The sequence below is a fragment of the Lissotriton helveticus genome, chromosome 8, assembly GCF_964261635.1.
Source record: "Lissotriton helveticus chromosome 8, aLisHel1.1, whole genome shotgun sequence".
Classification (NCBI taxonomy): domain Eukaryota; kingdom Metazoa; phylum Chordata; class Amphibia; order Caudata; family Salamandridae; genus Lissotriton; species Lissotriton helveticus.
Window position 1 is genome coordinate 981,048,827 of NC_136069.1, and position 23,572 is coordinate 981,072,398.

A 23,572-nucleotide genomic window follows, 5' to 3' on the forward strand; every position below is an offset into this window, starting at 1 on the left:
TGCGTTCAGCTTTCAGGCAGCAAATAAAACAAAATTCAATATAACTCTTGAGATTAATGTTCTTGCTAGAGGGAGAGATCAAAGTTTTGTCTAGTAGCAGTTTTGACATTAAATAGCACAGAGGGTTATTATGCCTACTGCAAAGAACAGAGTTGTATTTTATGTGGATAGTCAAGTGGATTAGTAAAGCCAGGCTTTACCAGTGCTTTAAAACAAATTAAATGAGTGTGGAAGAGGGGCTATGGAGAGGTGAGGGGCACTTGCCAGGTGGTAGTGAGAAAATCAGAGGAGAAGGTAACTTGGGGGGAAGGGGGACCAGTAAATATTGTCGCACCGGGCGCAACCAGCACTAAAGCCGCCCCTGCTTGTACATATGTCCCTGGGTTGATAAAGAAGTGAATAAGGTATGGCAAAAACGTATTCTCTGAGGAAAACATACATTACTTATTTGAGTTTCAGCAGCGAAGTTTGAAAAATGACTTCGCATGAAACAATGAATTGCATTGAAACCCACATAAAAACTGCTAGGAATGGGGCAACGAGCAACGCGGGGTGTGACTGTGTAGGATTAAAACAGCGAACAACTATCCCCTTTGAATATAACGCTCGATTTTGTAACCGTCGAGTATCCGTTGCCTCAGCCTGGAGAATAATATCCTTCTGGAGCCTTGCAGTGGACGCTGTAATACTAGGAGCGGTGGCGCACTTTTAAATCATTATACCGTCCTCCTCGAAGCAGAACCTTATATGTAGTGTTCATCGGCAGTACTACTATGGGAAACTCGCTTATCTTCAGCGCCAGCAAGTTGTTTGCTTCTGCGCAGGACATGGAATTTGAAACATGTCGGGCCTCCTCAGAAACTTGGCAGGACTTACCATGCTGAATGTCAGCAGAGCGCTCGCTGCTAGTCAGCACGGTTGCTCGAGACCAATAAGACAGACCTGCACATTACAAGCGCTTAGTTGAGCGCACTTATTTCAAGGGCTGCGACACTGTTACACAAAAGAAGAGACGCCGCGGTCCCCTCCCCTTTTTTCGCACCCCAGACACCAACTGCCCCACTCTCCACAACCACAGACTACATGAACATCACAGAGTCCGCATCCTTTAAAGCTACAGGACAATATTCTATTGAGAAGTTTTGCTTTTTTTCTGGACATATTTAGCTGAGTCCAATGATGTGGTCCGAGGAAGACGACGATGTCTGTAAGTATTCAGAAAAATACGATTTTTAAAAAATTTGAAATATTTCCTAGGGCGCTCGGACATACTATGACAACCCGTGTAAAGCTGCGCACCTGTCGAATATTTGCGTATGGTTATTTTGAACTGTGATTTAAAAGTCTGCACGAACTGTGATTTAAAAGTCTGCACGGGCACTAGAAGTTTAACATGCCATCAGTAAGCACCTCCGAGCACATATTACCATATTTCGCAGACTTTTTTTAAAATTATTATTGCTTTTGTTTGCTGCTGGAATGAAAGCTATGTTTAAACAAATACACGGGAAACTGTGTCTCGATGTGGTGTAATATTCACATTTATTATCACTTTAATTTGCTGAAATGTTTAATGGCTTCTTACAACTGACAATGATGTGCAGCAACATTGCTTCCTTTGATTTATTACAGATTTTCATTTCTTCTGAACATATTAACGTTTTGTTATAATTCAATGTATTTTCCCAAACGGCCATTACTCACACAGTGCATACAGCTTTGTGTCAAAGTAAGTGATGGTCGCAAGCATACCACAAGCCTTATACAATGGTTTATGGAAGGATGCATGTATCTAGTAGGAAACGGTGTCAGGAACGAATGCTGTCAGTAAATGAAAATGTGAAGAAAGAAATGCATGCCAAAACTCAGTTCCTGCAGGAAAGCCATTATAGTCCTCTGATGACCCACTGTGCCTTTCTAACTGTAGTGCAAACATCCTCAATGAAAAGTTTCAGTGACTCTGTCCTTTTACTACAGCTGCATTGAAAATCTTTGGTATTTCATCCAAACCACTGCTGAAGAAGGTTCTGATTATCCAGAAGGAGTACAGCGAAGCTTGGCAAACAGGAACAGTTTAAGTTCAATTAAACAATAACAGCCGGGAATAGTCGCCACATCTCTTACAGTTGCGTGTTGGAATTCAATTTGCATTGGGTACATGGCATGCTTTAAACTGTACAGTGGGTGCAATAAAGAGACGCTCATCCCCCTTTGTGCAGGAAATTCTGGTACAGTGGGTCATAATGTTTAGATGCTTGAGACTACTCTGATAGAAGGGGCCGTAAAAACCAACTGGGGATCACAGTCTAAGGGTGTCCAGGTGGTCGGTTGTGGCATGCTTGTTATTTAGGGTGACCCTTACTACTAGGCCCTCTGCTATGCAGTTATTTGTGTTTATGAGTGTGTGCATCTGACTCATTTCTTTAAGTATTTTATCCTGGGGACATATGTGATTTACTTCTGCAATCTTCCTGGGGTGTTTGATGCTTGTTCCCAATCTGGTGTCTCTATCACAGGAAGGTCTAAGGGTGAATAAAGGGCAGCTGTGCTATGTTAATCTGATAAAGGCTCCCTCTAAAACCATAACACTTGTTTTATGGTGAATTTGGGTAGTGCAGGCAGCAGTTGTTGTGTTGTTTGCTGGACTCCAAAGCGCGGGACCTTTCTGTAAATTGATCCGATGCTAACTTTACTCTAAAAATATATGTAGTCATTTTTTGGGGGGGTTAATATGGGCTACCCATTCTTATTTATTAAATTTACATTCTGTAGAATGGTGCCTTTTAGTCACCCATGCTAAAACTAGGTGTATTCGATGGTACAAATGATTTTCATTGCACAATTGAAGAAAACTTTTGCAATCTTTGTTAACTTTCTGAAGGTTGAGACGTTTTAAAAGAAACAAGTAATGAACAAAAAAATCCAACAAGTTAAGACTACAGAACAAAATATCTGTGAAAAAAATCTGACCAGTATAAGACTACAGAACAAAATGCCTGTGAATCCCATAGGTGCTTGCATATGGGATATAAAAATAGTCTTGTGCTTTTGTGGCACGCAAAGTGTCTGTTTTACATGAGATTGACCGTGATGCTTTCTCATACGTTAATGACATTTATTTGATGGATGATGAATTGAAATGAGTGGACCGCATGATTATGTCTTTTGCAGACTTGGGATACAAATGTAATTTTGCCAAGTCGCATATTGCCTATTTTGCAGTTCTTTTTCTTGGTTACGAACTCAGAAATGAAGGTAGGGGGTTGGCCCCCCACTTTCTGAATAAATGTGCTCAATTGCAACCTTCCTCGACTCTTAAAAAATTGCAATATTTGCATTTTTTTAAATTCTTTGATACAACCTTCTTGTCCAACTTCCTGTTGGCTTCCGGAACATGCCGTAATTCTTCGGTCTCTGCAGTCTGACCTGCTTGTGACCAACTTCTTGTTGACACAAGACAATTCTACAAAGTTGGTCATACGGATTGTACCAGGTGCATTGGGTTTTACTTACTTTGCGTTCAATGAGGGGGACACGGGCCCCATTGCATATAAATTGCATTTGTACACTTTGGCAGAGATGCGTTTCTCTTCTAAAGATTTTTTTTATGGATGTTCAAATGGCGATTCGGAAAGAATTCTCTATGGAACAGGGCAAACACATCTTCATGGTCTCGCCTGTACCTACTTTGAAAACAGTTACAAAGGCTAGTGCTCCAAAAAGCCTTGCATCCACGTTGGATACAATGGGCTAGTTCTTTGACGTCGGCTGACGGCAACTTTATCCTTGACCTGTATTCGCAGACACAGGAGTTTTTACAATATGAACAAGTTCACTCGCCTCCTCAGTCATTGCTTCATCTTGATCTGTACAAATGCATTATTTACACTGATGGATCTGAGCAGCCCGCCATTGGATCTAAACATTCTTATTCCACAGCCTGCGCAATTGTGGCAGGTGACATTGTTGACGTTAATTTTAAATCCTCCTTGGTGCACACACAGTCTCCTAGTGAATGCACGGCTCAATCGGCAGAGCTACGTGCTTTGGTTTTGGCTCCATGAACTTGCTGATCCAGATGTTACTATGCTTATAGTGAGCGATTCGTTTTACTGTCTACAATCCTTCAATGACTCTTCTGGACACAAAATGATTTTTGTGATTCTAAAGGTTGCACAATTAAGCAAAAAACTCTTTGGGTTACAGTGGCCACTCTTAAGGAGTGCTTGCCACTCACACATGTTAACCATACTTTGAGCCATCAACGTGTGGGAGCACATGCTGTTGGTAATTAACTGGCTGATGAGGCAGCCAAATCTGCAGTAGCCACTTGTTCAGTAGCAGCAGTCACTAGTTCTATGACAAAAATTGAGGATGATATTCTAGTAGCTACATAAATATGTACTTTCTTGTGACATTTGTCAACAAATTAAGCCTTCTACTGTTGCACGTCTACCTCACACTCAGCTTCACATCTCTAATCAGCCATTTGGCAGCATTTATCTTGACCACTGCAGTCCATTGACATCAGACACTGCTTTCAATCATATTTTGGTTGCATTGGATTCATGCACTAGATTCCTTTGAGTATCGCCACAACGTAGTGCTGACGCTCAATCTGTTATTAAGGATTTGCGTGTCTTTGTCTGGACATTTGCCTGTGGTACCTTCCATTCTGACCATGGCCCTGTGTTTGCCTCTAAGGCTTACCGGGATGCGATGAAGTCTCTGGGGGTTCAGTTGCAATTTCCTTCTTTATACCTGCCTGAGGGCAATTCAGTTGTGGTCTAGACGTTGTGGCGGCTGCCGCAACCTTTGATGTAGATAATCATTGTGGTATGTTACAGGATCTACAAAAAGCTCATGACTCCCAAGCAAGAGCCCAGTTGCCCTCTTCCGTGGATCCAGCGATGCTGATTCCTGTTTCTTGCTGGCTTCCTAAAGTTGGAGATCTGGCCCGAGAAAAGGTGGAGAACAAAAAAGAATTTGGCCCATCCTAACGTGCACCTGTCAGAGTCCTTGATTTGAAAGGCACCCATACTGTGATCCTGCCTCCTTTACCTGGTTGTAAGGAGAACAGTTACATTTCCATTGAGTATGTCAAGCTACACGATATGGCAGATACTGAATAGAAAGCCTCCACGCATTCCACATTGAGATCTTTCATTGAATCTGATGGTTTCTGTTTCTTTGACTACTCCGAAGCAATTCGAGGGGGAGATGGAATCATCAATTAATCTATTGCCTGTTTTTCCGACTACATCCACATCTGTGGATATTGAGTATGCTTCTCCTCCAGTTGAAGTGATAATTGACAATCCTGAGTGTTTCATGCCTGGAACATCCAATGCAGAACATTCCCCATTGTTTCAGCTTGGGTCCAGTGATTATTATATGGATTGTAATAGCTTTTCCTCTGACACACCATCTTCATCATCTTCTGTAACCACTGAGACAAAGGGGCCCCTGGAGGCGAATAATAGACCGGTCGGATAGGGGAACAAGAACCAATAACAATCAAAGAACCCAACCTGTCTAGAGATAATATGGGGCGTACCCGTCAGGGTCACTGCAAAATAGGTACCACGCAGAGCTAACAAATACATTCCCCCAAACAAAATAGAGAAGATTTTTTTATATTGTTTTGCAAACTTTGACAAAATGTTGGTAATACCAGAAATAATAAAATAAAAAAGATATCTATTTTACCATACATAAAAAATATTTCTTCTCTATTTTGTTTGGGGGAATTTGTTTATGTTAGCTCAGCGAGGTACCTATTTTGTAGTGACCCTGACAGGCACTCCCCATATTATTGCTAGACAGGTTGGGTTCTTTGTTATTGGCTCATCATTTTCTGTGCCAGAGACCCCTACCCGTGCCAGTGTTTTCATTTCCTGGTTTAAAAAGACTTACTTGGTCCCGCACTGAACATATATCTGGATGGTGCTTACAATGATATTCCTCTTTATGAGGATTGGATTTATGACTGTATTTTTCCTACTCATTATTGGCCATTATTTAACTCTGCTGTGTTACTTTGTAGATGGAGTTCTGGCCCCTCACACGTCATTCCATTTTATTAAAAGAGACCAGGCCCTTGTCATTATATCAGCATTCCCTGTTGTTGATGGCATTGTCTGGGATAAAGTATCATATGATGTCCATGGTCTGACCAAAATTTTGAACATTTCATGTGTCTTCCCCATTTCCTTAGGGGATGTGCTTTTGTCTGACAAACATTCGGATGACTGGGATGTTCATGCCGTTCATTCATTGTTCTCTAATTTAAATTATTACGCTGCTTTTGAAGCTGAAGATTTGTATTTGAATTCAGCTAATTAGGCAGATTTATTGTGCTAGCAACATTATGGCCATCATTTGTTTGCACAGGACTAAAACTCAAAGAGTCTTTTTTGATTATACCCAATGGGAGCACTGTCCAACACAATTACAGGGTAGTTTGGAGACCCAACAAAGTAAATTTGTGTATTTTCCGGTTACAATCTGTTTGACCCACAGTCCAATTTTTATAAATTGAAGATGCCTCCTCAGTCTGAATTTATGTTAACGCACACTAAATTGGTTTACTCCATGTCCTTCAGGAATGATATGTCCGTGAAGGGTTATGACCATTGGAAGGACACAATTGATTTAAAACCCACTTGGGGCACTAAAGATTGGCAAGTGCAAGGCACTGAAGCTTTGCATAGTGCATGTCTGATACCGTCTCAAATCTTATTTTTAAATGACACTGTACAAGAGACTACTTGTTTTGGTTTAGCCATGGCGAAAAATCTAAATATTCTCTCCATTCCCTCATTGGCTCTATATGATACAAGGCAAACACACACTAACCACACATTTGAAAACGTGGCTGTCTTATTTCGAAATGGCACACTTAACTCTTCCAATATTGACCCCTTGGGATGGTTAGTGTGGCTGACAAATGCATGTCAATGATGATTTTTGAATGCTACAAATTTTAGTCAAAGTAGACCTGATCCACGCTTCCCACATTCACGTGCAGTTACCACATATTCAGTGGGTAAATTATGTCAGCAATGATTGGAACATTCAACACTGTCGTCTGTGAAAAAAATCTTCTCTCATTTGTCAGGTGATATTGATCTGGCTGATTTTCTTTTAGGTCCGAAATCCCCTCATACAAAACATTTTATTTATTCAGCTTATAATTAATTTTGGAAACTGACGCAGATGGAGGCTGGGGTGCATCTGCGCCAAATTGATCAAGCTAATTTAGAAAAAGTTATTGCAGTTGTCGATAATAGAATATATACACTGTCTTCCCGTATATATACTTTAGATAATATTGTATCATCTGTTATTGACATTGTTCAACATGAAGTGTCTGTTTTATTTCAGGGTCAAAATCAGTTATGTTCTGTAATGCAGTTTGCTTGGATGTTGCAAATGCTCAGAAATAGAAAAGTACCATGGGATTATTTTAATGCTTCTGTACTGTTTTTGCCGTTTAATTTGACTAATACACAGAAATTATTGTCCAAGAAAGATGCCACATACACATTGTTACATATTGAACAATTAGAACAGTTACCGTTTTCCGTGGTCGAGACTGATTCAGATGGGTTTATTTCATTACCAATCGCCCTTTTCAGTTCACAGCTTGCCTGAAACACTACTCAATTGGTAGATATGAACATCTCGGCAATAATTATATTCACAAATTATGGTAGTTACCTTTCTCCTACAGATGTCTGCGCGCAGAGAAGGAAGTTTTCTTTACAGGGGAGGAATGTTATTCCACAGTAGGCCATTCACTAGTCTGTAAACAAGTTAAGCTTCATGGAGCCTGTAACTTTTTGTCCCCTAATCTGGCTTGTTTTTTAAGAGGTACCCCTGTCCCAGCCATTATTCCTGTATTAACTTTGCTTTCTAATGGTAGTTATCATATTTTCAATAACCACGACTGCTGCGGCTTGAGAGCTGGCATCCCATATATAGTAACGGTTTCACAATGTGTTACATGTTGCAACAATGTCCTATTTCCAACCCGCTTGAGATTGTCGATAGTTTGCTTTGGCCTTCTATTCCAACTTTGAAAACAAATTTCAATAAATTACGGAGACTCAACGCGCTATTGTTTCAACAAGAAGTGCAGGTGGCAAGAACACCAAGCGAGATACACTTGCTTCCAAACACAAATCTCACTCTCCATTTTAGAAAATAAATACACCAAATATTTACTGCGTCTGATACGGAGGGCCTTGCTCACTTTTTAAAACTTGTGAGATCCGGCCTAGTTTCTTCCTTTCAGACCATTTTTGGAGTAATTCCGGCCTTTATTCATTCTATTTTTTCCAGCGCCTACAGAGGGTTTCCCCTGGTGCTCCTATTATTGCTTCGCAATGGAGGCTCAATCTGTTCTTTTACCACCGACTACTGGTTGCTCTTCCGTTATGCCTACTTCACCTGCATGCAACATGTGTTCCATTGCCTCTGGTGCCCTTTTCATTGGACCATGGATGTCTGCCTGTCCAATACCACACAACCTGCCCTGGAATACGATCTGTTAATGGCTCAGTTGAAGGCCCATGACCGGATAAGTGCCGCAGGAAGGCATTTGGTGTGCGACCCTCTACTTGGACCGACGGCAGACTTGAGTACATGTGCTCTTGCGCAGTGCCTCATAGACCGCAGTTTTATCGAGGTTAACGCAGATTGCCCTGAGATGCTCCTAACAGCTTTCGGATATGAGGAGCATATGTGCTTGTTCGACCTACTCAGCTGGATGGCTTACCTTTTTACAATGGAAGGGACAGATACCATTCTGGAATTCATGGCTTTCCCCTTTTCCTGCAACATTTGTGTCTCTGCTGACTAACCATGAATAGATAACATTTTAGACTGCCCAATTGGGGAAATTACACCAATTGGACTACACCTAAGTCTCTGCTTACCTTTGATTTTTGTGATTTGCAAAGGGCTAACACCCTGGCCAAGGGGAGGCTTCAAGTGGCCCATAGGGACATTGCCGTTTTTCCCTAACTTAGCACGAGCACGCTGCAGCTTGCCTGCTGCTTTTGAGCACGTTACTAGACGTCTTTACTTTTACATTGCTTTCAATGATTGCTTTCTCATGAGAACTCCTCGCTGTTTTCACTCTCTGCATGTTCCTGGGATGTTGACTTAACATGATGTGCAAGGTAAAACAACAATGCCCCTTGTTATTTTGTTCTGGCCAGACCGTAGCCATTATACAAAACATACTGATGCATCAGTTGTTTGGACAGCATACTTGGGTTTTTAGTGGGGTACACAAATAGGTGATACACACTTGGAAAGGGACCTTTCCAGGAAGAAGAGTGAGACAGCGCTAATGTTGTAGATCTACCATCTATAGTCTAAGGTAAGGGGTCTGCAGACAAAGCCCAGAGATCTTCTATTATATAATAATATTTCTTCTTAGCAAGGGGAGGGAGGTTAGGCACTCTAGTCTTTTCTCCATTGTCTTTTTATGATGACATCTCCCTTCAAGATTTAGGGACTAGGTGCTATGCTGCATATATTTGTATTATACGTTTTCCTACTTGTTGTGGCACGCATACTGCATATTAGGGCACGTTAGTTAAAATAAATATTTTAAACTATTCAGTGTCTCTGTCAGATCTGATTGTGGCGAGAACAAGAGTGTGAGCAAAAGGGTGTGTCTTGTTATGGTGATTCCTGAGAGATCTGGGAGTGTTGTGTTCTGGGGTGTCTGTAGGTGTGTAGGAGAGCAAGTGAGACACTATAGCTAGTCTGTCCTGCTTTTGTGGGTACCAAAGTGGTAGGAAGACCCAGTCCCTATACACTAAGGCCCAATAATCCTCTGCATAGTTCTGTGTTTTGCAGAATCCCTGCAACACAGGCAAAACCTAAAAACTATGCCTGGTATTACTACCCTGTTTTACAGGCCAACTTCGGGTGGAGTGGTAAACGTTTTTAAGCCCCAGTAGAGGTCTTCTGAAGATGTTAAGTTTGTAAAGTATGCACACAACAGTTATTTAAAGAGTAAGTCTTAATTCACATGACTTTTATCTAGATGACCAAATTGGTCTGTTAGGTTTGCCCCATTAAGACAATGTAAGAAGACCTAGGAAACTTCTAACTTTGCAACTATAATTTTATAATGAAAGTTATTTTTTTTAAATAAAATAAAATAATAGAAGATACCTGTTAATGGAGTAAGCTCTGCTGTATCTGTCATCCTCTGAATACAATCCGAAGGCAATTCAAATCACACAGAAAAACAATAATGATGACCTTGATTTATTTTTTTGTCTCTTACGCATTCAGAATTTGATTGGATTGTAAAGTAGGCAGCAGCTTTCCATTCTATAATGTACTACTAAAGTCCTTCGATGCTCACATTCTGCAAAAAAATCAGCTGGTTCATAGCAATATATTTGTGAAGGTCATGATCTGCTGTGTGTTATAAAGGATAAAAGGCGTCCTACAGAACATAGGAAAGTTATGCATTAGCATTATATGTAAACAATAAGTGTTCAAATGCACCTGTCTTTTCATTTACGGAATTTAGCTGCATTTACCATATGCAAAGAAAATATTCACATTATTTGTCCTCGCTGCTTGGGTGCACAGATGTACTCAGTAAAAGAATTGATTAATATTATCATATATTTCACTTATCATGTAAGCATTGTTTTTCCAGATGTGGTCTGCTTCTCAATATCTTTTTTCATTCTGAGTAAAATGCTGTGATAAACCAGTTCCTGGAAATCTGAGGATGCTTGGCCCCAAATTTGATAATGGAGGTCTTTGATCTCCAGTGTACTGGAGCTTACACACCATTGATTCTCAAAATGGTACTCCTGTCTGCACTTCAGTCTCAGGTTAGCCATGCAGAGCAGTCAAAGACTCACTCAAAGATGTGCTGTAGGTTAGAAATTCAAAACTTAGAAATGAACAAAATATCGGTAATTTATTAATCCATTAGTATGTTTCTTAAATAAGGAAACATATACACATGCAACTAAATACTACTAAAATAATTGCAAATATATACCAGAAGCCAGGTGAATGACATATGTAAGCCCCTTCTAAAGGTATCTTGTGAAATAAGCAGGCTGCTTATCTCATAGCCTTAAAGAAATATAACAGTGGGCAACTAACCGATCTACCCAGTCTGTTATTGTTATTGGTGAGTTTTCATTTGACAAATTGTACATCAGTAAGCACCAATTCTAAGCACAGTCTAGACCCTTTGAAAATACTTCATTGTCTTAAAACACATAAACCTGTTGACTTAATCATAACCTATACAAAATTTACTTTTAATAATAGATAAAACCAGTCTACGGGCTTTAACATTGATTTTCACAACTATCTAAAAGTGGCATTTTTAGGATTGTGACTTAAATCTGACTCTACAATTCAAGAGGTTTTTAAATTGCAATTCCTTTAACTGTAAACACCATGTCTCTACCTACTTCAAATCAAAAGTTATCACCTATTAAATGCAAAAAGTTAACCCTATATTAGTCAGTAGGAGATTTAGGAGTTTTTCCCTGCTAGGACATGTAAAACCTAAACCCACATGTCCTATACAATATACCTGACCTATGAGCATCTAGGGTCTACTCTAGGAGATATATATGTATTAAGAAGAAAGGGTTGGGTCTGGCAAAATGTTTATATTGCCAGGTCCAAATGACAGAATAAAACTGCTCTACAGGCTGCAGCAGCAGGCCTGAGATATGTTTTAAAAGGGCTACTTCAGTTGGTGGCACAATGAGTGCTGCAGGCCTGTTAGTAACATTTGATTTACAAGCCCCGGGTACATATAATACTATTTACTAGGGACTTACAAGTACATTTAGTGTGGCAATCATCAGTAGGCCAATTGTACCATGTTTCAGAGAGAGAGAGAGAGAGAGAGCGGGAACAAGCATGTTAGCAATGGAAAGCAGTGGTAAAGTCCATAGAGACCTAATGGCAACAGCAGTGGTTTCAGAAAGCAGAAATCGAGAGTGGCCCTGCAAAAAGGATCAGGCTCAACAACCAGGATGAGTTTCAGAAAGGCCTTTCAAATATGTCGAAGAGGTTTGCTTATGTTAGGGGCCCTGCCTTTCCTGGACACTCACTTCACCCTCATGGGGAATATATATTTATCAGATTTCACCCTGATCTGGAACCTCTTTGGGGGTGCCCCACTGCTCTTGCAGTGGCCCCAGGGCAAGGTTTTGGTTACTTTGTTTTCAAGCTTTGATGCAACTAGTGTTGCTTAACTTTATTTCAGTGTGGGCACCTCTCCAATCTGTGGCTCACAGATGCACTGTTTCTACCTGTGGGAAATTGGTCTACTTGTTGAAGGGCTGAAACCCTACTCAAGCAGCAACCACAATTCTTGTCAAGATGAAACACAAGTAAACCCTAAATTAACCTGTGATCAATCCTCTGCTAGTTTGGCACAGAAGCAATCAAGATTAACGTAGAGGCAATGTGAAAGTATTAACTGGAGCGGCATATCAGCTTCTGTCCTTTACCCTAACATGTGGTTTGAGGGCATTTAATGGGCACTCGCTTTCTGACCCCAATGCTGCATATACCCTCAATCGCCCAGGCTGCCCTACTAGAATCAACTACATTTGAATTCATATGCAGTTTTGAGGGCACATGCCCAATTTTAAGATGCTAACTAGGGACCAAAATGCCCTTCATTGTATACTGAACAGCCTCTTCAGTCATTTGACAGAAGTACCCATATCACTTGCTGCCTCTAAATTAATTGCCATTTAATGATAGGCATAGGATTAAACGGTGTCATGTAGTTTATGATCAGCATACCAGAGAATGTATGAATAGTGCCCTTATGGAATCAATGCTAGGGTTAGCTAGGCTAAGCCTCTATCATACTGGGGACATTTCTTGGCCCACTAGCGTCATTATGATAAATGAAGGCTTATTTGACACCCTAGGCAAGTGCTTCACATGTAGGCTACTAGAGCCTACTCTATACCTAGGCCGTCTTGGTCCAACCAAGTGTGCAATGACAAAAAGAATAAACTCCAACAGACCCTCACTTTGTGTGACATATTTCTGATTAGACTTTAAACAAATGAGTATAAAATGGCCCAAGCTAAAGCACTAAGGATTTGGGAAATAAAGATATGTGAAGATGTCTATGAGGAAACTATATCAAAATGAGGGCACATCTTGGCTTTTCACAACCACCATTCCCCCTGAGGTCCGGCATACCCATTTTACCGAATTATACAGATCAGATAAAGGCCTCTCTTAGATCTGGATTTTTCAGCTGGTCTGTCCAGAGGCTTTTTGCCCTCCTGTTTTGGACCCTGTTTGTGTTGGTTTTATGACTCTGAATACGTTACCACTGCTGATCAGTGCTAAAGTGCATATGCTCTCACTGTAAACTGTGATCATGGATTGGTATATCCACGATTGGCTTGTTTGACTTACTATACTAAGCCTCTTATATAGTGCACTGTGTGTGCCCAGGGCCTATAAATCAAATGCTGCTAGTGGGCCTGCAGCACTAATTGTGCTACCCACATAAGCAGCCTGTAAATGTAACTCTGATCTGCCACTGTGTGCATTTTCGTACTGCCATGTCTGCCTGGTAAGTCCACCCACTTGCCCGGCCCTAACCTTTCCTTTTGTTATGTGTGAATCACCCCTAAGGTAGGCTCAAGGTACCCCTGTGGGCAAGGTTCAGTATATATGAAAGGCAGGACATGCCCTGATGTACGTGGCATGTCGTGATAGTGAAATAGTGACATTTTCATTTTTCCACTACTAAAAGGCTATCTGTCCCATAGGATAGAATGCAAGTTTATTCATACCACCTTATACATAGGAAGATAACATTTAGTATTCCTGAACTCAAAATATAAATATGCTTGTTTTAGTGTGTTTGATTTTCATTCTGTGTTTGAAAATATAACTTTTAGAAAGTAGGAATTTTCTTGCTTAGCCATCCAGTGTGCCTCTTCTTGTTTGTGTATTGACTCTCTGGCTTTGGAGTGACAGAGGTTGGGAATGTGCATTCTGTTCAGATAGTCACTTAGGAGGGTGAGGTGTGTCCTGCCTTTCAAGGGTGAGTCAGGGCTGGGCTGAATAAACCTGGGCTGCATTTAGAGTAGGGGGAGGAGATTTCTACACACCTGAATGGTGTGCTTTGTACAATGATATTTCCACCTCCTGCCGAAAGCTGCACCTGAGAGGAAAGAACTGGTTTTGACTAGGCACAGAGCCGCTCTGACTCCAGAGAACAAAGAGAAATGGACTATAAGAAGTGGGGCCCAGACCCCTGATTCAAGAGGAACCTTTGACAGGAGAAGAGCTGGAGAAACTGAGGAGAAGTACTGCCCTTTTGCTGTGTGCTTTCTGGTGTGGGCCTGCAGTGACTTAATCTGCCAAGGAAAGGACAAGGACTTTGCTGTGCGCTGTGTCCCCTGCTTTGAGGAATATCTCCAAGGGTTTGAAGTAGAGCTTGCATCCTGTTCTGAAGTCTCAGGGACACAAAGACTTCAACCTCAGCTCCACTGAACTTCCTTGCCGGGAGGTCTGACCTGCAGAGAGGTGACTGTTGTTGTTCTGGGCTTCTGGAGGTTGTTCCTGCTTTTGGGAGCTGGAAAAGCGACGCAACTACCATTAGCGTGACGCTTCCGCACTTGTTTCTTGATGGATCGCCAAAGAAAGCGATTCAGCACCTGCCTGCGGCTGGAGAAATCGCCACGCACCTCATTGAGTGCACTGATCTACGGAGTCCAAGATCCCCGCACCGGTGCAGAAGCAAGAACTAACACATTGCCCCAGATTGTCACGCATCGCCTCGAGGCGCCAGGTCTGTTGCATCACTGGGGGATGCAGTAAGAAACCGACGCATCACCTCCCCATACAATAAGAAACCAGCACATCACCTCCTCTCTGGTAAGAAACTGATGCATCACTTCCCCTGGGCATCAATAAGGAATCAACGCACAACCTCCCCCGGAGGAAAGGACCAACGTATCACCTTCCCTGTGTGTAAGGAACCAATGCATCACCTTGCCTGTGACCCTTTTTGTTGTGTTTTTGAGGCATCCAAGATACTTTGTGTAAGAAGTGTGGCATCTGCAATTTGCTTTGAACAGAACTGCTTCTACCTTTTGAAAGTCATATTTTTATTACTGTATTTTATATTTTTGTCATTTTGGTCTTGTTTAGATTAAGATTACTTATTTTTCTAAACTGGTGTGGTGTCCAGTTGCAGTGTTTTCACTGTATTACTGTATGTGTGCAAGGTTTTGCTGCGCCTATCCCTCAATATTCATTTGGAAGTAAATTAAACAGTTTTTTACTTTTCTTGAGACACCTATAAAACCACACCATGTTGGAGTACAGTGTTACCAAACAAATAATCAAGAATTTGATGTCTTATTTCGAAAATATATTCTCAGATTTCTTGAATGAAATGTACAAGAAAGCACATAATTCCATTTCAAGCAAAATAACTATGCAGGTTTCTTCAAGGCTTCTACGAGCAGCATTTAAATGTTTTTCGTATTGTATTCCTTTCTTTGCCTTTTCCGAATACACCCACATTTAACTCAGACTGTTACAGCCGCAGAAACATAACAATTACATAACAAAGAAATCAGAGAGCTGTTTTAGTGTTAAACGGATCACGCATTGTTATATTATTACCCTCTCAGCACAGTGTAGTTTGTGTTTATGTGCTGTTGGCTTCCTGCCCTTTCACACATTTTAAGTGTCGCATCCATACCTGTGCACAGCAGCTATTAAAAGCTAAGCTTCGGTGAACTCACTCCACGCTGTCCTGACTGTGAAAACAGTACCGTTAGCAAATCCACAAAGAAGAGAAAGTGCGCAGCTGAAAAATCAATCACAGGCATCCATCTAAGCAAGCAAAGGGGTGCAATGGCTGGTGCCTTCTCAAAAGTACTTTTTTACAAACTAAGGCTGGATTTTTTTCTTTAATCTTCTGTGCACCATTTATTTTTTACCTGTCTCACTGAGTATAATAGGTGCCATAGGATCGTTGAATTTCAAGGCAGTGACTAGAGTCTGGGAAGTGATATTTTCACAACTTTGGAATAAGGCATTTTGATCTGGTCAAGACTTGTATTTAAAACGTAAAGGAACATTGTAGCACAACGAAGTCCCCATTGCCAAAAACTCATATGTATATAAAAAAAAAATAGATGTATTTGGGATTTAAAAATGCAGCCTGCTGCATCAGACCAAGAATTTCTGGAAAATCTTTTTTTTTTTTGTATTTCCGTTTTGCTACTTTCTGTGTGGTTGTAGAAGTGGCGGTTATGCCATATTTAACTCTCCCATCTTACATTCATCCTTCCATTCTGCAGAACTAAGGAGAAAAAAGGGCATACTAGGAATGCGCTTGTGCCAAATCACTGAAAGAGTGACACATTGAAGTGGACACTTCTTACAGATAAGCAAAATGCAATCTTTATTTTTCAGATAAAGATAAATTTCTTTTAACATAAATCCTATTGTATAACACTAAGGATATTGTAATGAATAGTTATACATGTCCAATGAAAGCTGACTGCTCTGATGAGATTGTTTGGAAGGTGAATACATTTTTAATTTAAAGTCCAGACATGAACCCTTTCATTGGTATTGTCATTTACAACATTCAGATTTCCGTTCTAAAATATTATGACTTTACTAGTAAGTCTGCTCAACAATAATAAAAGCAGTCCCCTCAGCTACCAAGAAAACACTTCTTGGGAAGGATTGATAGGGAAGGGCCTACAAACCCTTTCTTCACTCTTCCCATCAATTGCCTTAAATACAGATATGTCAAATTAGCTCAGTTCCCTTCATTTATAGCCATATGTTGTATGGACAATATAGCTGCAACAAAAATTTAACAATTTCATGGATCATTATAAAGTTCAGTGGACTATTTCGTTTATGGATTAATGCCCAACTGGATGGATTTGGTGGGTATTGACTATAAGCATCCAATGTAAGTGCAGGAATGAAACTTAACAATAGTACAAGATGTTGTCTGCATGCTGAGTAACGCTTCTTCCATTGCTATGGTCTGGGCATGAAAACAGCATAAATTAGCTGCTGCCTGTGAGCGGGAGAGTTTGGGCAACGATATTGGAAGAGTGCATTTTAGAGCACAATAGATATTAAGCTACAGCAAAGAAGGAGTAGAAAGAAGTAGGGCAAATTCTAGGACAGTACGTTTGAAGATGATTACAAATATTAGGCATAAAAAACATCATATTTGTTACTACATGGAAAGTAATGTTTGGACTTTTATACAGTTTTTTCCAAATACTCCTATTGTGACACACATGTTTCAAATAACATTTAAACGTAGGATTGGAATGAACTATGTTCGTACAGGGACCTAAGTGAACTAGGGACTAAAATATTAATCAACTGTTGTTTTCGCCCTTGCAAAAGTACATACTGTTTTTTTAACTTTATAAAAACATATACTTTTTGAACCGTACAATAGAAGGGTAGGCTTAGTAATATGGCATGCAATGACGCTAGTGCAGGCCCTAATACTGAGCCGTCTAGACTACTGCAACGGGATGCTCCTATCAGCAAATGAGGGAGTCATTGCAAGATTGCAGGTAGTCCAGAATACTGCAGCCCGTCTTGTCCTAAACCAGCCCCCTCGTACTTCATCTAAACCTCTCCTGAATACCCTGCACTGGCTCCCCATTAAACAAAGGGTGAAGTATAAGATAGGTTGTATCATACATAAATCTCTCCAGAATAAAGGCCCAGTGTACCTAAATGACAGATTTTCCCCCTATAAACCTGTAAGATCCTTGAGATCTAGTGAACAAGCTCTATTACAGGTTCCGAGAGCCAAAAAAGTCAGACAGGGTGGCAGAGCTCTTTCAATTGCTGGCCCTATGCTATGGAACAGCCTCCCACTCTCTTTGAGACTTTGTCAGGAATATCTCCCGTTTAGAAAACAATTAAAAACCTTTCTATTCCAAAATTAGTGTAATTCTGTGTACCTACTGTTATAAGCTGGAAGGTTTTCAAAGGTGCGGAGATACTCCTTCGGGAGATGATCCTAGCGCGTTATAAACCCGCAAATAAATAAATAAATAAATGATTGGGACTCAGAGCAAGGGATGTGTTTAATACAGCTACTCAGTGTCAGATTGGTAACGCAGGCACTCGGGCAATGCCCGAGGGGCCGGTGTCCAGTTTCAGTTGTGGGCTGTTTTTTTGAGCAGTCTGGGGGACCGATTTGGGTCGTTTCTGCATTGTTCGGATATGGCCAGGGTCCCAGTGGGTGCCTAAGTAGCCTTTCTAGAGGCAGATGGGAACCCATTACGGGCAGAGGTGTCATTCCTTTTCTCTCCCTGGGCCGGCCAATTAATGTGTGCATATTGAGCGGGGGCAGGGAGCCTGAGCAGAGGTGGCCTCACTTGTTTTCAGGTGTGTTTCACCAGTGTAAACTAATCAGTGCTTTTTTTTTCCCTCCCCCCACACTTTTTTTAATAACATTTCAGCTTAGCAGTGTTTTGTGGAAAGACAATATGCAAATGCGGGCCACTTTTTTTAGTGTGCCTGGGCCGATATTTAATCCTAATCCAACCCTGCAGTTACTGCCTGGTGCTTATACTGTAGGTTTAAGATATTTGAAAGCTTACATTATATAAGCCGAACTGTGAATGTTTGTAGTAAGAAATGCTCAATAAAATTTGTTTAAAAAAATGTACTTTTTGAAAAATGTCTTAAACTAGGAAACAGGGTGTATAAATACAAAACATCAACGATCATATTTAATCCTTAGCTTTTTTCATTTATGTATATTTATCTGTGTGGAATTTATGCATTGTACAGAAGAAGTAGATCTTGCAAAAATTATGTTTACTTTGGACAGCAGCGGTCGGTGGTGGGAGTGCTGCCGGGCGGTGAAGTGGGGCGAGGGAGGGGCAGGGTGGGGGGTAGTAAAAAAATAAATAAAACAAATTTTATTGTGCGCACCGCATCGCATTTGGCGATGCAGTGCGCGCAACAACATTGGTTTTATTTATTTTTATGTTTACTTACCTGTATTTGGCCGTATTTTGTTCTTTACTACCCCCCACCCTGCCCCTCCCCCATCCCACGGCACCGCCCCGGCAGCACTCCCACCACCGACTGCTACTGCCTTTGGAAAAAGAACTCAATAGTGAGATAGGTTCTCTTCAAACTCACCCTGGTTTTTAGAATGTTTAGCTTCGTAGTATCTTTGAATCCATAGTACAAGTCCAAAAGAAAGGAGATGATGTTCTGAGCAATAAAGCAGCTTATTCATAAATGAATCTGAGGATGTATATAGGTTATGCAGCATTACCTTTATTTGTAATCAAAGCTGGCTTCCTTTGTCTGGTTTATCGTGTGACATTTTTTTAAATGTACACATCCCATAAAAAACTCCTGTTTCTTGTACCATAAATATTAAAAAGTAACATTCAGTTGGAAAGACATTGTTTGATTTCAGCGCCGAAGTTAGAATAATGCTCATTTCTTTAGTAAATGTGATTTTTGTTTGGTAATTTTTAAGTGTATGTTTCACCACCGCTTGATATTTAGCTCCATTGTAATCATTACAAAGAAGTAAAATGCCATTTAAAATTGCTGAATTATACACATTTATTGTGTTCAGTTGAAGTAATTCTCTCAGTTTCTAATAAATGTCCTCTTTGAATCTAAAGTGAAAATCATAAACGTGCTAAAAAACATACAAGAGGCACCTTCTCGTTGCTCTTTTAAATACTTTAAGACGTTTAAAGGGCTTGGAGGATTTATGTCCTGAGAAACTCCAAGTCTATGATAAAATGCACTTACAGTGTGTAAGTTTACAAATATTCAGTATTGTTAAGCTGATTAAGTTATATTTACTGCGAAAATTTGTTAAAACTATGGACCCATGTCACAAAAAATTGCAAATAAATGTCAGGCGTTGACTCCCATTGAAAAGCTGCTAGATTTAGAGAAAACGTAACTTTTTTGAGTTTTTATAGAAATATTGGATTATCCCTGAAAAATGTGCAACATGTGTACGCTTAAAATGTTTACTATGAGGAACACTCTACATTCATGATTGTAACACAAATGCAGATCTTCACATAAAACATTTTTCAATTAACTCACTGGCTCAGCCAGCACAGGTACGAGCGGTGGAACGGAACAGGGTGTGGGGGGGGGGGGGGGGGGGGGGTTAGTCGTCAGACCCTGGGATAGGTAAAATTCAATAAAAAAAGAAAGCCACTTATCTTGCGCTCACCGCGCCGCCGAGCCTGCCTAGTAAGCATGTGGTACTAGCAACATAGGAAACACTATATGTAAGGGAAAGAGAACACACACCACTCACTTTCCTTTACCCTCTCTTCTCGAGTACCCTATGCTGTTTTGTATACCATTTGGCAATCTAGAATGTTCCTGAGTACTCTCATTATATCACTCCAACTGAATAGACTCAATGAATAAAATGGACCCGGACATAACAAGCATATATCTATGATGTGAAGAGGAAGAACCAGGGTCCTATCATATGGTGAAAACATGCTAAGGGTTGGCTGAATATTGTAGAAGCTCGGGTGCATATTCACAAGGCGTTATCGCCGAATTAACGGTACTTTTGCGCAGCCAAAGTTGTGATAAATTTACCCCACCATTCACAAGCAGGTGCTAACAGCCCACAGCACCAGTTTTCCCGCAATAGCAGCCGTAAAAAACATTGCCACAAAGGACCCCCACAAATATCGCTAATGAGATGCAGAGTAGGTGCTCCCGTGCCAAAACCCGTGACAACACTATACCTCAACATTCTCAACGACCAGACAGATCGGCGATAAGACCACAAAACACGCGATAAACCGCGTTAGCAGCAGTAATTTTACACCTGCTCTGACCTAGTGTAAAGTCGGACGGGAGCCTGCAACACAATAGGGAGCCCAGCCCAGGGCGTCATTGGAAGGGCAACAGATGCCATGCAGCACGGAGACCCAAGAGGTCCACAACACCCACCCGGCACCCCTCCCCCGAAACCACCACAGAGGCAGCGCAGACAAAGACAACAGCCGCCCAGGAAACGCATCTGCCTCACAGGCACAACATCTGACAATGTCACTGTCCACTACAGGCTGAAAGGAGCAACCATCCTACTCTTCCTGGCCGTCATCGCCCAACAGGCCAACAGGCCAACTGCACCAACACAGCGGACAACCAACATCCCACCACACACCAAACTGCTGGCTGTGTAGCACCTGTTGGCCCCTGGCACACCCCAACCAACACCCGCCAGAGTCAGTGGAGTCTCACAGCCAGCCACATTCAAGACCCCCATACCTGTCCTGAACATCACCATCACCCTGGCACCCCAGTCCCCATTCGGCCAACACAATGCGCAGGAACCGCTGGAGACCAAGCAAAGACCATATGCCATAGCCGGATGCACGCATGTGTTGGGGGCAAATCCCTGCATACATGTCCCACCTTTGTCCCCTGGTGACAGAGCACACAATCAGCACAACAGGAAGCACACATCACACATCAATGTGCAGGCAACATCAGAACACAGTATGACCTACACCAATCTCGCCGCCAAATACACAGCCAGTGTGCATGATCCCTTCACCCTCTGACAGTCCAACAGCAACCAGCCATCCCAGGATGGCACCAAGGGAAATGCACAGCCCTTTGGCAACTTCCCAATTAACACCCCACTCACCTCAACTCCACAACCATGCAATCCACAACTCTGGCAATGCACACATCACAAATCCACAACCATGATGCACAACAACATGCCCACCCACCAGACACAATAGAACAACTCACAATGGTAACCTGGGCAAGCCGTGAACATGAACAATCAACGGCATGGCACCACAGCCACACAATAGACGAATGTGGGGAGAGGAGGCAACCAGGCATGTGTGAAGGATGCAGTAGAACCATGATTTGGAAAGTACACTATGCCAAGGGTGGCGGCAAAGTACTGAAAAGACCGCAGTATGCAGAACACACTCATATCCACGGCGACATACACCTCTGGTGAATGGAGTGTAGTGGACAGTGGACACAACCATGTCACCCTAGCCAGTGGGGGTCCTCACAGAAATGTTGAATGTTACGCCCCGTAAGAGTGAGCAGAGTGGGATGGGCTGGTGTACGCCAGACCAGCGTAGGGGTGTGAATAAAAAGCGCATAGCCCTGGGCGTTGTCCTCTTCTGGAAAGCCCAGCATCTCAGCCAGGGCGGCGACTCCCACCGCACCACGAGGCCATCCTCATTGGTGAAGTTGCTTGAGAACCTGTGTGCCTGCATACCCTGGCCCGCTGGACCACAAACCCGTCAGGGCCGACCATACGCAGCCAGGCCACACTAATCAGAATCCGACACCGCATGTGTCATGGAGGGCCCACCACGTGCCAGTGTAAGCTCCAAGCCCGGGGCCAGCAACCTGGCCAGCCTTTCAGACCACCACTGTCCCCCCGATGCTGGTCCACATTACTCCTTTCTCGTTTACATATTCTACCAGCGACCACTGTGGCCCAGTGGGTCCCATATATGACACTGTGTCCTGGCTCCTGAATGGCAGTGACCCCAAATCCGGGACAGCGGCCACAGCACCAGACCCCCTCCGATCCATGAGGCATAGTGCCATATGCACATCTTGCGACACTCCAACGCCATCTGGTGAGCTGTGCTGCCACAAACCCTGTCCAATGCCATCCGGCGAGCTGTGCTGCCACAAACCCTGTCCAGTGCCAGCTGGCGACATGTGGATGAGGGACCAGGACTACCCTGCTGACCAGTAGGTCTCACATCCAGCACCTAGTCGCAAATCACGAAAGGATGAGTCCACACCAGTAGTAGCACAGAGAGGAGTAAGAGGAAGATGCGGCTCATTCCGGACGAAAGCCGGGCCACATTCATGGAAGTGACCGAACACGTGGTGCTACTGAACCTAAACTACGCAGGCCGATGGGGCCACCAACCAATGCCGGCGACACTCAGTAAATGGCCCGTGCTGACCACTGCCTCCGGCCTACACTGCTCTCTGCCTAGGCTGTGCTCGAGTATGTCACAGACTTGGAACTGAACATCAAGTATGCAAAGGCAGATTACACACCATTGCACGCAAGGAGAGGCCCAAGAGGATGTTGCCTTGCATCTTGGCGTAGAGAAAAGGATAATCATTACGGAGGTGTTCGTACACTACCGACAACTGCCCTGGTGAAACTAGAGCTGTGCATCACGAGCCATAGACACGTTGCTGTCGGCCACTGCTGACTGCTGCCTAAGGCCTACACTGCGGTCCAGTAGGTCACAGAGTCATGATTCAGCATTGGCTGAGTCCATATCAGTGTACCAGCATCATTGCAGTCTGCATCCCCACTCAGCCCCGGTGCCACTAAGTCTGTTCCCTGACATTCATGGACAATCTCTGGTCGAACAGTGGTGGCGCCCGAGCCTATGGACGAGGGGGCAGTTTTCGGCCCCATGTAGCTGATACGGAATTGGTGGTGGCAACGGGCTGTTGCATTCCACTCCTC

General features: G+C 42.4%; 1 protein-coding gene across 7 annotated transcripts in view; it reads left to right on the forward strand.

The window, feature by feature from the left end:
* Positions 1-965: 965 nt before the first annotated feature.
* The window catches only part of DMD (dystrophin), a 6,826,337-nt gene continuing 6,803,730 nt past the window's right edge, over positions 966-23,572 (forward strand). For all 7 annotated transcript variants that reach the window (XM_078657819.1, XM_078657824.1, XM_078657821.1 and 4 more), the window contains exon 1: positions 966-1,207. In XM_078657819.1, coding sequence (XP_078513945.1) covers positions 1,177-1,207 — 31 coding nt within the window. In that variant the 5' untranslated portion in view covers positions 966-1,176. The remainder of the gene's footprint in view (positions 1,208-23,572) is intronic.